This window comes from Poeciliopsis prolifica, unplaced genomic scaffold, assembly GCF_027474105.1.
Source record: "Poeciliopsis prolifica strain line A6 unplaced genomic scaffold, Auburn_PproV2 SCAFFOLD011, whole genome shotgun sequence".
Taxonomy (NCBI): domain Eukaryota; kingdom Metazoa; phylum Chordata; class Actinopteri; order Cyprinodontiformes; family Poeciliidae; genus Poeciliopsis; species Poeciliopsis prolifica.
Window position 1 is genome coordinate 8491125 of NW_026562386.1, and position 16855 is coordinate 8507979.

Consider the following 16855-nt stretch of genomic DNA (forward strand, 5'->3'; position numbering starts at 1 on the left):
TGGAAGTACTTTTTATTCCACTATTGCATGTGTTTTTAAGTGCTTAGTTTCTGGCGACAACTTGTGTTTACTGTTTTTCAGTCTGATTCTCAAGATTTCAATAACGAAACAAACATCAGTACCACACAAACAGCTAGTGATTCTAACACAGGTAAGCTTTGTACATTTCTCTCCAAAATCCAAAAAGCAAAAAAGATTCTTTCTGAGGTTTAGGTCAGGTAAACTTGCTGGCCAAAAAACAGTGTTTATTATCAAGTGCAGGAAGACAGTTTATCAGTTTAGGCAGATGCCAAGTTTTGCTGGCATCACCATAAAGCTTATCAGCAGAGGGAAGCACTTAATGTCTCATAAATTTCTTAGTAGACTGGCCTGTTGCATATCCACCATTTTCCTCCTAAGCCTTCTGTTAATATGTTTGGATACAGCACTGTGTAAAAAGTCGACTTCTTCAGCAATGAACTTTTGTGGCTTACCTTCATGCGTCATTGACTGACTGCTGGACAGCTGTTAAGGGAAAACCTTTGATTGTGTAGAGCATAGAATAACATTATTGTATTTTAAATAAAATTTGGTGTTTTTGCTTGCTGTTAGCCATAATAACAGAAATAAATGCTTGAAATATATTGTTCTGTGTATGCAATACACACATTTTACCTTTTGAATTCAATTACTAAAATAATTTAATAAAATTTGTTGCCATCCTAATGTATTGATATGGAAACTTCTCTGTATATGAGTTGATGTTGATGTTGCACATGATAATATTAGTCCTTTGATGTTCTGTCTTTTGCATTTTGCTTTGTGTCATCTGAAGGAAGTGAGTTACATTCCAACAATAAAACCAGTGGCAACTCTGCCCAGCATTTAGTGCGGCTATCTGGTGCTGCTCCAGTTTTTCATTGTCCAAATGAAGCTAGAGGCAGATCAAGCAGAATGCCTCACAGTGCAGAGATCACTTGTCATCACATGTGCCTAAAACATCTCAAGCCAATAGGTAAATGCAACAATTTATTTTCTCTAAAAATCATTCAGATAATTATACATTTTCCAGCATGTTTTTATACTGTACCAATAAAGTCTACTACATATTTTATGAAGCTGGATTAGATGCTACTAAAATACATAATTTGATATTTTAATGTGTACATTGCTAGGTTCTCAAGGGTTTAATCACAGAGCTTCTTCAGGTTTCACCTGCACCCAGATAACTTCTGCTGCCAGTTTTCAACGCATAGACTTGGACAGGTACTCTTTAAAATTTCCAACAACATTAAGTTATTTTCATTTTGATGTATTTTAGTTCGCTGAACATCATTCTATATTATAGAAATGATTGTTTTTAAATCCCTCTGCAGCTCTAACTACCTTCATCGCCAGTTTCTCAAATTGTTGTCTCGTCCATTATTACCATTTCATTGGAAATTTATTGCAATTCAAGTACTGAACGTAACGTCACTTTTTCATTCAGTGTTTACTTCTGCCAACATATATTATTAGGGCTGACAGTAAAAACTTTATAAATCAGTTTCTCTGAAAATAAAGTTTCATCTGAAAAGGGAACTTTGTACCTCTGTTAGGCACCATTTCCTCTGTATATTCTACTACACTTTTTTCTTCTGTTCAACTTTAAGATGGTTGAATACTTTATTACTGTGTTGTCCAATCAGCAGACTTCTCCATAATTGTGTTCACCATAAAGGAGACAGAGAAACCTTTATTTATATTTCTATATTTGGACTTCATTAAGCCATAAGCAACAAAAATTAACAAAAATGACCATTTTAAATATTTCAGTTTGCATGTGGAAAAATTCATATAATATACCAGATTCACTTTTTGAATTGAATTACTGACATTTTTTTGATAAAAGCTTATGGCGAACATAGGCTAGGCTGCCACCAGGGAGCAGCATAGTCTCTTTGAATTACTATGCCCTGTGTCCAACAAACAACAATGATATCAAGCAATTCTTTCAACCACAATGTGTTGTGAAGTATCAGGTCATTGGAATCTGTAAAGGAAGGAAAATTAAGTGTTTTTTTTAAATAACTGAATGAAAAAATTTGTGGATGCGAAATCTGGCTAAATATATTTCTTTCATTTATCTAGGCGTTGCCTGGAGGAATTTCCTCAAATGGGTTTTATTGAAGAACTTCAACTTCTCAACCTGCAGCACAATCTAATTACCAGCATCCAGCATTTGTCGCATCTGCAGCAGCTCACCGTCTTGAACTTACATGATAATCAGATCTCTGATATGAATGGTATTGAAAATCTCAGCTCTCTCCGGGTCCTGATGCTGGGGAAGAACAGGTTGGTCATCACAATAGGAGCCCATAAATAGAAAGTTAGACTGTTTAAAATGTATACGTTATCAAAATAACTGTGTTACACTGTTAAATTTATCCAAGTTATATTTAACCTAACAAATGCTTCTGCAGTTTAAAGTAAAATGCAGAATTTCTTTGTATTTACTAGGTAGGTCAAATGGAAAATGGAACATTTTTGTGTTACTGAACGTTTTAATTTTGCATTGCATTGCAAGACTATTCATCCCCCAAAAAGATGTTCACATTTTTTTCTCATTTAAACAAAAAAACCTGATTAATCTTTCGTCAAAAATGAAGAGTATAACACACCTAGATTACTGGTTCTAAAAAGAATTGACTAAGTACAATTTAATACATACGCTTGCCACACCTTGGATTTATCACAACAAAAATTAGTGCTATAATGTTTCTTTTACTTCACAATTTCGGGCTGTTACACAACCTGCACTGAAATCTGTGGCTATAATGTGACTAAATGTGAAAAGAATTGATGACAGTTAAATTGTATACAACTAATGTTTGAATTTCCCTTTCAGAATTCATAAAATTTGCTGCTTGGAACGTTTATACAAACTGAGTATTCTGGATTTGCATGACAATCAGGTACTGTTTCTTAACTGTCCTTCAATCTACAGCTCATTTATATTTAGCAGTGTTATTTATTTATCAATTCTGGACAATGAAATAAAGCTGCAAAGTTCAGGTAGATCTTGACCTACTTCCTCCAGATAATAAATTTACCAAGTGGGGAAAAGTTTTTGTAAATGTTGTTTTGATTCTTTATGCCAGCAGTAGGTGGGGAGGACTACTCTCAAAACTTTCTCATAGCTTAAAACTTGCAATATTGTGTATTTTCAGAGCAAGCATTGCAACCAAGTTGATTGCTGATGAAAAAGCATGATTCTAAAATCTTACTCTTTTTTTCTCTGTTTTGTTTCTTTTTTTTTTTTGAAGCTTGATGTAGTTAGGCTTTTTTTATGGAGATTTAAACTATTAGTTTTTCCACCAGCACTAGAAATCAAAGCATTGACAATAAAAAATTCACAGGGTCTTTTCTCAGGTCCACTCCTACGATTATTTCCCTAGCGATCCGAGCTTAATTTGTCTAACAGGCATAACTGTTTTTATGTTGTCAGCCCTGGGATCAGCTTGGAGTGTTCACAGATTATACTGTTCCTTCTGTAAAGATTTTGCTTTTGAGGGCTGTTTCTTTGGCCTCCAGAGCCAAGCCTTGCCAGAAGAAGTCAAACATTATCAGATGAGAATGTAAAAGCTCCTGGAAATAAAACAAAATAAAACAGAGAGGTTTTCCTTGGTTAAATTAGCGTTGTGCCAGCATTCCCGCCCACACTTCCCCGTAGAGAACTTCTCCAGAGCTCTGGTTAGACTTTCTCTTTTTCTGGTGTTGGCTGCTCTTTACATGAACAGGCATCTCAATTACTGTTCAATGACTGCTACAGTGTTATGTTATTTTTTTTCTAACAGTGAATGGTTGGTTGCCTCTTGCCCCCTGAACGTTTGTGCTCTAACCATTTTATGTATTCATTTAGCCATTTGTGGTAATGAGACAGTGGAATAAGTGTTTCTTTAATTGATTTTATGAACCATTTTAGTCTTTGTTACATATTTTGGGGTGTTGAAAAGGGATTAATCTCAGAGTTTTGCTGATCACAATTTTCCTTGCCAACACTAATTTCTGTCTTTCTTTGAAGTCTTACTGGTTAGTTATAATGTTTTGTTTTTAACAAGAATCATAACACATAAAAGAGAAAAAAGGTGCTGACGCAGTATTCTGCATCCATCAAAAAAGGAAGAAATTATTAGAATACTCTATGAATGAATCAAACTATGTGAAGTTTTATTTCATTTTATTAATAAACACAAAAAGTGTACGTTGTGTTGGTTGATGTGTTTATAGAATTGAAATGGTGGGATTTAGAATTGTTAATGCATTAATGGATAGAATAACAGCCAGTCACAAATCAAAGCAGATCAAGTGAAAATTGTCTTTCACAGTCCGAAACAGTACTGTTAGGTTAATTGGTTTCTCTAAATTACCCTCAGATGTCAGTGTGTTTGGGTGCTTGTGTGTATGAGAGCAAAGTTAACCTCTTTCCTGGTAACCAGATAGGCTCCAGCACGACAACATCCCTACAACTATCATAGTTGCAGGGATGTAGTAAAAACTATGGATGAATATATGATTCTCACAGTCTGTGCTTTGAGCCAGTGACTTCAAAGTCACTCTTTAACTCTCAAATTGTTCCAGACTAAAACTTTTTCAGTCTTAGTCCAACTTTAGTCCAAATTTTACTGTTCTTAAACAATGGTACCTGTTTACAAAGGGACACTGATAGCCTTTTTTCTGTATGTGCATAGTTGCTGTTATTACAATATTTCTCTTTTCTCACTTCACACTCAATCAGGAAGGTTGACTTTGCTTCAAACACAAATCTTTTTGCCTATTTGATTTTACTAGGAGGATGTGGTTTCACATCCAGCTGGCTTTGGCTTTCTAAAAGCTATACTCTCCTTGGGACTGTGGATCCATCCTACAGCTGTTCTGCTGAACTAGGTCTTTGGGTTGTTATGCTACCTGATGTGACACATGAAAGTAGTAACTAATAAGCTTTCTGGAGGTGATTTATTTTAATAAATGTAACTTTTCATAGTTTTTATTGTGTTTTTATTATTTCAAAATTTAACCAGCCCAACCTTTCAACCTTTTATGATCAGTTTCTATCAGTGTCTTCAGACTTTTTTACCAAAACAAAATCTGAATAAAAATGAATGGTAATCTATAAAATTGATAAAAATTAGAAGGTGAATATAAGGTTAAATAGGATTTTGTTCTGGACTCTCAAATATTCATTTCTATCAGATGATTATGCATGATGCTGATGAAAAAGTATTAAACTTATTTATAGTAAACTAATTTAATACATAAAAACTTACTTTAACAGTGATCTGTTCAATTGTCATATCTGCTTTGAACTTTTAAACTCTCCAAACGACAGCTAGCGGGAACGTTTTGCAGAAGCTGCTTTTTGAAAATCAAAACCAGATTCTAAGAATATTTATTAATGTTAGTGCATGTGCATGTAACTGGAATAATCTCAAGGATTAGAAAGTGAACTCTTGAAGGCCCTTTAAAAGTTCCTCAGTGTGAGAGAAATTTAGAGCGCACGCACAACATTTCATGGCCTCTTAACAGCCTTGAGGGATTCATGTGAAGTTTTTGAAATAACAGAATGGTTCCTAAATATCCCCTCCTACTAATAATAAGGTGAGGAAGGAAGTAAAAGGTTTCACCACTGAATGGCCTCCAGCCACATGTTTGTTTTTATAATTTAAAGGTTCAACCAGAAGTCAGGTGTCGGTGAATTGCTGCTTGCTTGAAATACAATAATTACTGTGTTTGGTTGTGACGCCGGCTATTGCTCTTACGTAGGTAATATGAGATTTCAAGAAAGCCTTAGGAAGAGTGATTGCTGTGTCTCTTGGCCTATTTGTCCAGTTTTTGTGGAATCATTTTCCAACAGAAATTATTTACTGTAATATCTGAAGATCATTAAAATGACTTAGTGCTGAATGTGTTAAATATTTTGTAATTTGCTTTGATACAGATCAGGAAGATAGAGAATATATCCCACCTGAGTGAACTCCAAGTTCTGAACCTGTCCAGTAATCGCATTTCAAGTGTGGAGAATTTGCAGAGCCTCAGCTCCTTGACTGAACTCAACCTGCAGTACAATTGCATCTCTGTGGTGGTAAGAAGCCTCTTTACCCACATGTGGTCTGTCTTGTTTTCCCTACATATTAAATGAAAGTAAAGTTAAAAATCTTAGCTGGAGTACCTTGAAAAACACTTTACAACGCTTTAGCTTTTTTACAAGTCCTGCTACCACCTCAAAATTTAATGTAATTTATTGGGATTTGGTCATATAAAATTAACTAGAGCATAATGGCACACATAAAAAAGAATAACACAGAAATTTCCAGAGGTGTATTATGTGAATATTCACTCCCCCAGTTAATTCATTGAAGACTCACTTTCTATTACAGTTACAGCTGCAAATCTTTTGTGTATATCTCAGCTTTGCCCATCTTGAAGGTGAAAACTTGGTTCATTTAATTTTTCTAGCTCAAGCTCAGTTAATTTGATCAGAGAATGTCTTTTAAAAACAGGTTGATATGTAGTGTTAGTTCAAAAGCTCTGGATATTATTTTATAACACTATTTTCCTCATAACATTATACGTGATCTGTCTGCTGTGTCTCTTGGCCTTGATGATGCTATTTGTTCATTAATATTGAGATTTCACTGGATTGAATTTAGGGACATCAGAGGAAAGGAGGCTGTATACATATGATGGTCACACTTTAAGATTTTCAATTTGTAAAACAGTTTTTAACATTTTTTACTTGCACCTACTATTTTGTGATGGTCTTACACACAAACTACCAATAGTATTTTTGGTTGTAATAATACAAAATATGGGAAGCTAAAAGGGATATGAATGTCTTTGCCAAACACCCTAACACTTTATTTTCTACTCTTCAATGGCCGGAATCAAAAAAGTGAAAGAAAATAATTAATCAAATGCACCACAGCTGCAGAGTTGGTGGGTTTTGTGTGCTTTCTTGGCTGCAATTTACTGTTTCCCACTGCTTTATTTTTATCCAGTACACCATGGAGATGCCTCAGCTCAGAGCTGCAATGATCACAAGTAAATTCCTAAATGTGTATGTTTATTTTGTTCACATGGACTAATGCACACTTTTCTACAACAAAAACAAACAAAAAACCCCCCCAACAAAACAACACATGCTTATTTTGACACGTGGTGGAGGTGCAAATAATATACTTTTTCAGTTTCCATAGATGATTTCTGTTCTCATTTTCATAAGACTTAATGGGCCATGCGTGTTAAAAATACAGCAAAACCAGAAGTGAAATCAATAGAGTCCTTGCCCAAGCGTCTGGGGTGAAATCCGTCCTGTTTTTGTTGCCTAGGGAGACTTTAGAGGTCATTATCCATAACCTCCCACTGACTTTCCGGTGCAGTGAAAGAGAAACTGGATGTTCGAAATGCGGAAAATCACTTCTCTTTGGTTACTATAGTTTTAATCTGATAAACAGAGTCCTGCGTGCCAAAACAAGCCCCTTCATTTGTATGCAAATCCCTTAAGTCTTGGTCTGCTTCCTTGAGCTGGGGGGAAAAAAATCCCAACTTTGTGTATTGAGTGAAAACTATTCTTATCACTCATCTTGTCCTTTGCCTTCAAGCTGAGAAACCGTAATTACTGGATTTAATGTTATTTGAAAAAGAAGAGATGGGACTTGCTATCCATCAGCAGTTTATTTCGTCTCTATCATTAGTGTTTCTTTCTGCCAAGCATTTTTATCACAGTACAGTAAAACGGCATCCTCCAGGTGCAGAGGCATTTCCTTTACAAGAAAGGGAAGGCAGATGAAAAGTGAAATCAGTGACAAGAAAAAAGTAGGGATTATATATGAAAAATTCTGGTTTTGATAATAATGTAAAATAATTAATCTTCTGTTGAGCTGCATTTAGCTGGTTTAATTTTCATAAATCGCTCAAAAATAAATCTGAAGGATAAATCTTACCTTTCCACTGAATTAATTATTTGGGGGTGATTTGTTTTTTTTTTGTTTTTTTTTCCTGTTGTGGGCAACGGGGCCCGGCGAATACCCGTGGTTAAACGGACGGCGGAGTCCGGCGGTAACAGGCGCTTAAATTCCGTGTCAAAAGGAAGGGGGAAGAAAGGGAAAAAAGAGGGGAAAAAAAAAACAAAAAGGGGAAAAAGAAAAGGGAAAAAAAAGGGGAAAAAAAAAACTTGGTATTTTTGTGTTTATGATGTAAAGCACTTTGAAATGCCTTGTAGCTGAAATGTGCTATACAAATAAAATTTGATTGATTGATTGATTGTAATGTGTTTAGATGCATTGCAAGAATTTATATTTAAAATGAAATATGTAAAATGTAACATGAGATCATTTGCAATAGAATGAAGAAACAAGTTTTCCTACTCACTATTGATTACGTAAAACAGAATGGCAAATTTATTTTGGGAGGTGAACTTCTGGGAAAGTTCTCCACTGTTCCATGTTTTCTCCATTTGGCTCTCGCTGTGGTTTGCTGGAGTCTCAAAGCCTTATGAATGGGCTTAAAGTCCTTTCCAGATAAATAGATGACAATAACTTCCCTTCTTCTCTGTTCTCGAAACCTCTGCTTTCTGTTATTACTGTCATTTACTGAGAAGCTGTGGTTTAACAAGGTGGTAATTACTTCTTTATATAGGGCCAGGTTGACTTGAATTGATTTGATTTTATGTATGTACTAAGATTATATTAGTCTGTTAGTATAAGCTGCCAGATACTTTTAATAATAGTTTTTCCACACCACTCTAATTAGATACCAAAGTGAACCATCCATTTATTAAAAAAAGCAATTTATGTAACTTTACAAATCTTCAAAAGGAAAAATGCTTTTTATATAACAAGAAAGAGAGAGAGCAGTCTATACAAGCATTAGTGAGAGGAGGCAAAAAGGTGTCTTGCAGAAGGAGACTATCTTTTTGGATTAGCACAAGGGCTTTCTCATCTTCTGAGCTACTTGATTTAAGCAGCCTAAAAATGGTTAATGCAAGACAATCTGCAGCACACTTTCAGTGTTACTATAGATTAATTAGCTTAACATGTCTGTCTGATTTTTTTTTTCACATAGGAACTAACATAAAAACTGTTTGCTTGAATATAATCACGTCTGCATCTATAAAAATGATCATTCAACAAGAACAATATTCCTATTACAATCCAAATAGTACAAATATGATCCACACGCATGCAACATTGTACAGAGAATACCAATGGATTTTGATTGACATATGACCCCAAGCTGGTTTCGTGCAAAGAATTAATCTGCCGTCATGGTACACTTTAGAAAAGACTTGCTAGGATCTTATTGCATGTCTACTCTTTTGAAAGACCTGCCACAAAATTCAACAACTTAAAAAAAATTCCCATCAGGGCCCGCTTGTAGTGGAGTTTATTTGAGTGCCTTTCATTCTCCTTTTGTGGTGTGTCATTTTGCATGCTTTGGTGAGAGCTTATTCTATGTTTTTGGAGTAGCACATTCACTGGAGTTCAAAGTAAGTGTGAAAATTGAAGACACGCAGGCTGCCAGTGAGCAGAGGGTGAGGCAAGGATTTAAAAAAGGTGAAGGCACAGGCACAGAGATAAATACACGCCTGCAGGCACAAAAGGAGGCACAAACATGTAGCTGTGCACAGGCTCTCAGCAAATCCTGTCAGCTGATTGGTTCCAATTGATCAGGTTAGTTGAAAAAGAGAGCACATTGGTGGGCGATTGTTGTAGCTCATCAACCCAGTGATGACATCATTCTGTCTGGGAGAGAGCTGCTATTTTTAGCTAAAGACAGTATGCAGCTGCTGCTTCTTCACCAGCATTCACACAGAGGATGACACAGGCAGGGATTTGGGGAGTGAGGTTCATTGTCAGTGCTGGATAACACTCGACAGCATGACTTTTTCAAAGAAATGTATTAGAGGTTCCCTGGCAAATACAGTGAATAAAATTACTTAATCTCAAATTTCTCATGATCCAAAAGGCACTACATATTGAGAAATTCCAGGTTCTTAATCGAACATGGTAGTATCAAACAACAATTTGCTGTAAAAGGTGCTATTAACTTGTATGCTTTTCCATTTAAGGGAAAGCTTTGATGTTGCTTGCTTGATGATCCTCTAACTGATAGATGCAGGTACAATTAATTGTTCTACTTTCATCTGAGCTCATACAATTTTTAGTGTTTTTTGTGTTGAGTATGGATGTTTGAGTAAGGCATGTATCTTTTTACTTTTTGTCTAAAACTGACAGAACCTCAAAAAAGGCTGCCTTGCTGACAATCGAACTGGGTTGTGGTGGTGAAATGGTCTGGGGATGTTTTGCTGCTTGATAGTGCTAAACATTTTGTTGTCCTGGATTTACCAAGGTGTCAAGGCTTCCTCAGCTATTTCTGTTTATATGACTGTCACACAGTTGCTACAAAGTGGGCAACTGAACATTGATCACGTGATCACGTCCACCACATCCCACAGGCAAACAATTAATTTAGTCAAGGCGATTGGTTACTCCAATAGCCTTAATTGTAAAGGCAATTGGAGTAACCCATTTTTCATATGCAAGAACCCAGTCTGAGATTATTTAAGCTTTGTGACGTTGTGGATTATGCTTCTGAATGGCCATGATAGTGGGCAACAATAATGTGGTTCTTAAACAATTCTCAGTTGTTTGGAAGAAAAATATACCAGAAAAACACCCTCAGACATGACACAAAGACTGTCAAATTTGAACCAGTGTATGTTAGTGATATTCAGACATTTTAATAGCTTATAAGCCAGATGGCTCACACCATCAAAATTATGTTGTTGGATTTATAAGCCCTATAGTGAGAATGAAAGATACTTTGTGTATGGATGTAGACTGTGGGTAACTCTAAGAAATGTGTATCTGCTGCATTGGTGTATTGCTGTCAATGAAGGAGCTAGCATAACCTAAGCTAGGCTACAGTCTAATTTATACCAGAAGCTGGGCAGGAAATCTAAACCGCTATGTGAGGCGTTGGCTGCACGATGGGTGGATGCTGACACAGCTCATTCAGGCTGCTGCTGGGAGTGCCCTCCCTGCTCCCATCATGTGCATCACTGGTCATCCACACACACACATATACATCGTAAGATGCTCTACATGAAGTAGCACATTTCTGACATCTGATTAGGTGATGTTTTTATGATATCGTCCTTTGCTCCTCTGTGTCCAGGTCAGCATGCCAGCTGGCCAGCTGCTGTTCTTCACCCCACCCCCTCACTGTGTCTATGTGTATTGATTTTGAATGTGACCTGACGAGTCAGTAAAAGCAATCGTAGGCCTTTTTTTCTGTTGAATTTACCTTTGCTGTCCTTGTTTTATAGTGCGATGTAGTTCTGTGGTCGTTAGCTGTTTGTACTCCTGGATGTGTAAATGTCCCAGTTAGCATTTCAAGTTAGCCTCCTGCAGCAGGAAATCTCTGCATTAGCGCAGCACACACTCCCCTCCCCACTGTTCTCTTCATGCTGTCTCACTCATTCTCTCTCTCTTTCTGTTGCCCCTCCCCTCCATGTGCAGACAAGGCAGCATGCTCTGTTTGTGTGTGTGTGTGCATGCGCAGAGTGGCTGAGGATGCTGAATGCTAGAGCAAAAAGCTGCAAGGTGACTGAGGGAATGGAGAGGCAAACAGAGCTGTGACGATGCAGTGCCCTGATCCTGAACATCCTCTTCTCTTCACTTCCATCCATCCCTCTGTCTTTCCTCTCCCCTTTTCTCTTTCTAGACTGAGGTGGACCGCCTGGCCAGCTTGCAGCGTCTCTTTCTTAGCTGCAACAACATCCACAGGTAAGAGCTGGTATAGCTTAACTCCCTCATTCCCACAGAGCAGAGACAGGGATGGTGGCTGGACTATGCCACGTCCCTTCCCCTGGGATTTGGCAGCTTCTGTCAAAAGAGGCAGAACGCATACGGCCTCACACAGATACTGATAATAATACAGACGTAATCTACTTACATTAATGTACGTATTTGAAATGCTATGTATGAAATAGTTGTGATGAATGCCTAAAGTTAATCAGGCAACCAAGACACAATCTGAGAAAAAGTAATAAAGGTATTACTGAGGTTTTGAGGTTAAGTTGTAGGCATTGTTTTGGTTTAATCATATCCCAAATTACACTTTTGTCACCCCTGGAAATATGTTATTATTTTCTTCCTTCCTCATTGATCTTTAAAAAAGGAGGTATCTCAGTGTTACTTAGCCAGAGCAAAACATCATCTCCTCTGAATGTGGGATATATGGTGGGACAGCCCTACTTGTCCATGTTAACCTTGTACTGTCAGATCTGACCTGACATCTCTTGCCTGCACTGTTGTTCAAGTGTCAGCATGATTCTACATTGGGCCACACGTAGTCAGGAACAAATAAATACCATCAGATACTGAGTAAAAATAAAAAAGCTCCAATTAACTCCATAGTGTCATACTAGTTTAATTATAATCTGTATATAAGAAATGTGTAATTTGTGCATGAATAGTTATTTTTTATTATTTTTTTTATTTCATTTTAATTAAGCCAGACCTGCTGAATGTAAATTTAAAGCAAGAGTTTCAAAAGCCTGGGATAAACATTAGAAAATATATAATACTGAAAGAGAAACAGTTGTGCTCTGTTGCTAGGTAGATAATCAGAGCGCAGTCATTTGTTTGGTGTCCCTATCTTACCCAGTAGAGAACCTTGAAACAAAAATCTCATAAAAAGTGTGATGTTTAGTTTCTTTACAAAAATCTTAAAAAGCCACTAAAAAGGATTACATTTTAATTTAAAAAAAAAATCTTTTTAAGACCTTAAAATCTTGATAGGCCACTTTAAACAATTTTTAAATTACACTTACCCATTTCTTTGTTTCTTAGCAGCATTCTATATTTCAGAACTTGTCATTATGGATGAGTTATTTGTGACAATACTACAAAACATATAACACAAAGAAGGGACAAGTCCTGGAGAGAGCAATTTGTCCAAAGACAATCATCGGACAATCATCTTTCCTGCAAACATACAAAGCATTGAAACTGACTGAGGAATTTCAATGGTATTATTTACAGTACATTTTTTTTATAATGGGTATATTTAAATAGATTGAATAAAATTAAATGAAACCTCCATATTATAATTATTAGTCATTTGTATACACAAACAAATATACTGTTTGTGTTTTATAATAGCTTACAGCTAAAGAAAACTAACGATTCAGGTTCTCAGAAAATTTGATTGTTACATAATTAATGATTAAATTTTTTTTAAAACAGAAACTGACTGGACACTTGCCCAGTGGACAATCAATTACAAATGAAAAGTTTAGCAGATTTAGCACCAAATCCAGTTTGTTTGAGGTCTAGTGTGAGAGTTGAAGATTTATGAAGCCACGTCGTCTGCTGCTGTTGGTTTATTGTGTTTATCAAATCACTTCAGGCATATACCTGGAATTCATTTTTAGCACTTCCTGCTTCCCTCAGCTGAAAAGTTTTATGGATTTTATTTTTATGTGCAGGAGAACTGAAGAAAGGGAAGGTGAGAAACACCAGACTCAACAATGCAGATAAACTGATGGCAGTTATTAAATCAACCTGTGCTTTCTTAACACCTCAGCACAGGTTGCAGGTTGATTGTGTCAATGCTACAACAACTGATGTAGTAATTAAATGTACAAAGATCCCTGACCAAGAATTGAGTGCTCATACTGTACAGTGCATGAACATACTTTTCTGTAGGCTGGAATTTATATATTTTAAAAAGTTCTTTATTTACTGATTTTATGTAATCAGATTTTCAGAAAAAAATTATTTTGATAATTATATATATATAGATATATATATAATATAAAAAGGACAAAAATGCTAATATAATCAATATTATCATAATTTTGCTTCTTCATGTCTACAAATGACCCTTTATGATACAAAGATGGTAAAAGATGTCCTTCTTTGACTTCAGTGTTAATTGCAGGCTGCCTAAAAGCGCCATTATTTAAGCATAAGCTATGGCTCAGTGGTTTGTGTAATGACGCATTGTTCTTAAGATCTCACAATGTTCTTCCTTTCTATCTAGTTTTGATCAGCTAGCCTGCCTTGGAGAGTCACAGTCCATTTCTGAGCTCACCCTGGATGGGAATCCTGTAGCCCTGGAGACATGGTACAAGCAGGCCGTCCTGCGCTGTGTGCTTCACCTGAGACAGCTGGACATGAAGCGCATCACAGTAAGACTCACTCTTTTTTCATTGGCTTATTCAGGTGTTAATGGGACAAAGAAGTAATCATTCGAGAAGCACTTTTGAAACTTTACTTCCTTAGAGATCTTGACTGCTGACTAAGTATTTTTTTCTAGAGACTCAACTGAAAGAAAGAAATTGTGCTGTAGGGGCATCATTGTAGATGCTGGAAATCTTAGTTTTAATGTATTTATTTTGTAGATTAAAAACTAGTTTGTCTTTTACTAAGATAAATTATGTCAGAATATCTTTAAAAAGGGGTCATAATCTTTACCTTATTTTTTAAATAAAGATACTAATACCCAACTAACCATATTATTTAAGAACATTTAAATGCAAACACACCAGCTCTAGTATATGCATGTATATCACATATACATGCATATACCGAAAGAGATGCATATATACAATAGATAGATTGGTACAGAAATACAAATCATGTTTACTTTACTTTGTAAAGTATTTTGAGTATTGCCATAAGAAGCACTATTGTATTTCTACCACATGCCATGAATATGTTACAGCGGAGCATTAGTTTGTATTTAGAAGTGAGAACCCAGGACTGAGCTTGTAACCTGAGAGGAATCTGACAGTACCACAGACATTGCCCTCAAAACATAAATAGGGAATTTCAACCCTTTTCTCAGGTTTTCATTTTTGAAGTGTAACGACACCAGGTTTTTCAAGATTTATGATCTGTGTGATTTGAAAAATATCTTCAGCAAGTGACTGCCTGCAGCTTAAAGTTCTAGAAATCACTATTTTTTTTCTTCCATCCAGTAATTAAGTCTCTCTCTTAACAATGATCTAAATTATATTTCACCTGATCTGCTTTGGACAAAAATTCCTCTACTGCACTATGCTGTCACTAATCTGTCAAGACCTGAGGTTAAGTGCTGGAAGATTAAATCTTATTAATGAAACAGAGAAAAGAATTTCACATTTCAGGAGAAAATGAAAAGAAGGTTTTAACAGCCCATATACTGGATATGCTTCATTTATTGAGGGGAAAATATATTTGACTTAATTAAATTTAATTCTATAGATTAGCAAAATACTTGATCCAAATGTATCTATTTTATTTTTTTATGTGCAGATACTATCCAATGAAATGCAATACACCACCTTAAAATATGTTCATAGCTTTACATTCACAAACTGACTCATTACACCATAAACTTTAATGTATTCTATTTGGATTTTTACATGGTAGATCATCTCAAAGTTGCTCATATTTGAAAAAAAAAAAATCCAAATAAATTGTGTTTTGATGTACCATCTTGAAAGAGTTTTGCCCTTCTGGCTTTGTAAATTTGCTAACACTCTGCCAGAAAGGATTTAGAGCCACTGTCAACAAAAAAGCATTCAAAGCTTTGTCACATTGTCTGAAACAATTTGGGTCTGGACCAGTTCTAACCAAACAAAATGTAAAAATATTCAAGGATAAAAATACTTTTAGAAGGCACTGCATCAGTTTTTTTTCACTTGCAAAAACTGTCCAATTAAATGTCACATGGCAGTTCACATATGAAGATGCTTTCTAATGTTGTTATTATAAATGCAATTATTCACAAAATCACTAGGAATTTAATTGCTTTAAACTTCAGCACTAAAGTAATTAACACAGAAGACTTTCATGTTTTCAAGATGAGAATTAGAATCTTTTGTTCTTCATTTTGTGTGACAGTATTCACAAAATCCAATCAAAACTTCCTCCAGCTGCTGAAATTATTTTTTCATTTCACTGGATCAAACTCTGTTGATCAATCTGAAGCTGCGTCTCCGCTAGCTTTTCACTGAAAGCTGAATATCCCCTTGCTCTTAGCCAGCAGGCTCAGATTGTTTTGGGAGCATTGCATTCTGGGAGTTCTGCCTTTCCACAACAGCTGGGCTCAGTTTATCTGAGACTGGAAATCAGACAGATAATCCTGTGATGCAGTTGGCTGGTGTTAGGATTCCTCGCCCGGCTTCCATAGTGGTTGATCTCCGGTGCTGAGAAGAGTCTTTTAGACCCAGACTGTCTCTTTTGTGATCCCCCTTCATCCCCTCCTTGCTCTGTTGAATAATTCACAACTCATGAATGGAGCGACACCATGATTGCACCAGTTTTCCTTTGCAGGACGAGGATCGGCGCATGGCAGGTGTATTGACTCGAAAAGAGGAAGAAAAGAAGAAGGAGAGTCACAAGCAGACAATTCATAAGGTACTAATCCTATCTGCTTTGTTCTGATGTTAACATCTGCATGGATTGAGTGTGTTGATGTGCAATTTTAAGTACAACTAATATTTTGATTGTTAGATTGCAGATAATTGCTTAGCTGTCTTTGGTACATAGATGAGTATTTATTGAAAAAGTTCAGTTTTGCTTTAATTATATTGAGGCTTCCTGAGGTCTAATTCTTTTATTTAAGCAGATAGCTACTACCATTTTTAATTTATATATTTTACTCATTTTTATATACTTTCTCTAACGTTGCCAGTGAAGATATAACAATTGCCTTATTCTGATCAATTTTATTTCATTTTAGTTTGTCTTAAAAGCTATATAGTTACACAATGAAAGAGTGGTGTATTACAGTTGTGGCATTAATATGCAAGTTGTTTTTTGTTTAAATAATGTAACAG

General features: G+C 35.9%; 1 protein-coding gene across 2 annotated transcripts in view; it reads left to right on the top strand.

Moving 5' to 3' along the window:
• Positions 1 to 16855, top strand: part of LOC129364409 (leucine-rich repeat-containing protein 49) — a 31211-nt gene that overhangs the window by 732 nt on the left and 13624 nt on the right. Inside the window, exons 3-12 of one of the 2 annotated variants that reach the window (XM_055037019.1) lie at positions 82 to 151; positions 815 to 994; positions 1155 to 1245; positions 2110 to 2313; positions 2867 to 2933; positions 5957 to 6100; positions 11541 to 11624; positions 11746 to 11807; positions 14071 to 14218; positions 16350 to 16433. In XM_055037019.1, coding sequence (XP_054892994.1) covers positions 82 to 151; positions 815 to 994; positions 1155 to 1245; positions 2110 to 2313; positions 2867 to 2933; positions 5957 to 6100; positions 11541 to 11624; positions 11746 to 11807; positions 14071 to 14218; positions 16350 to 16433 — 1134 coding nt within the window. The remainder of the gene's footprint in view (positions 1 to 81; positions 152 to 814; positions 995 to 1154; positions 1246 to 2109; positions 2314 to 2866; positions 2934 to 5956; positions 6101 to 11540; positions 11625 to 11745; positions 11808 to 14070; positions 14219 to 16349; positions 16434 to 16855) is intronic. The other variant, XM_055037020.1, reaches the window with a different exon arrangement.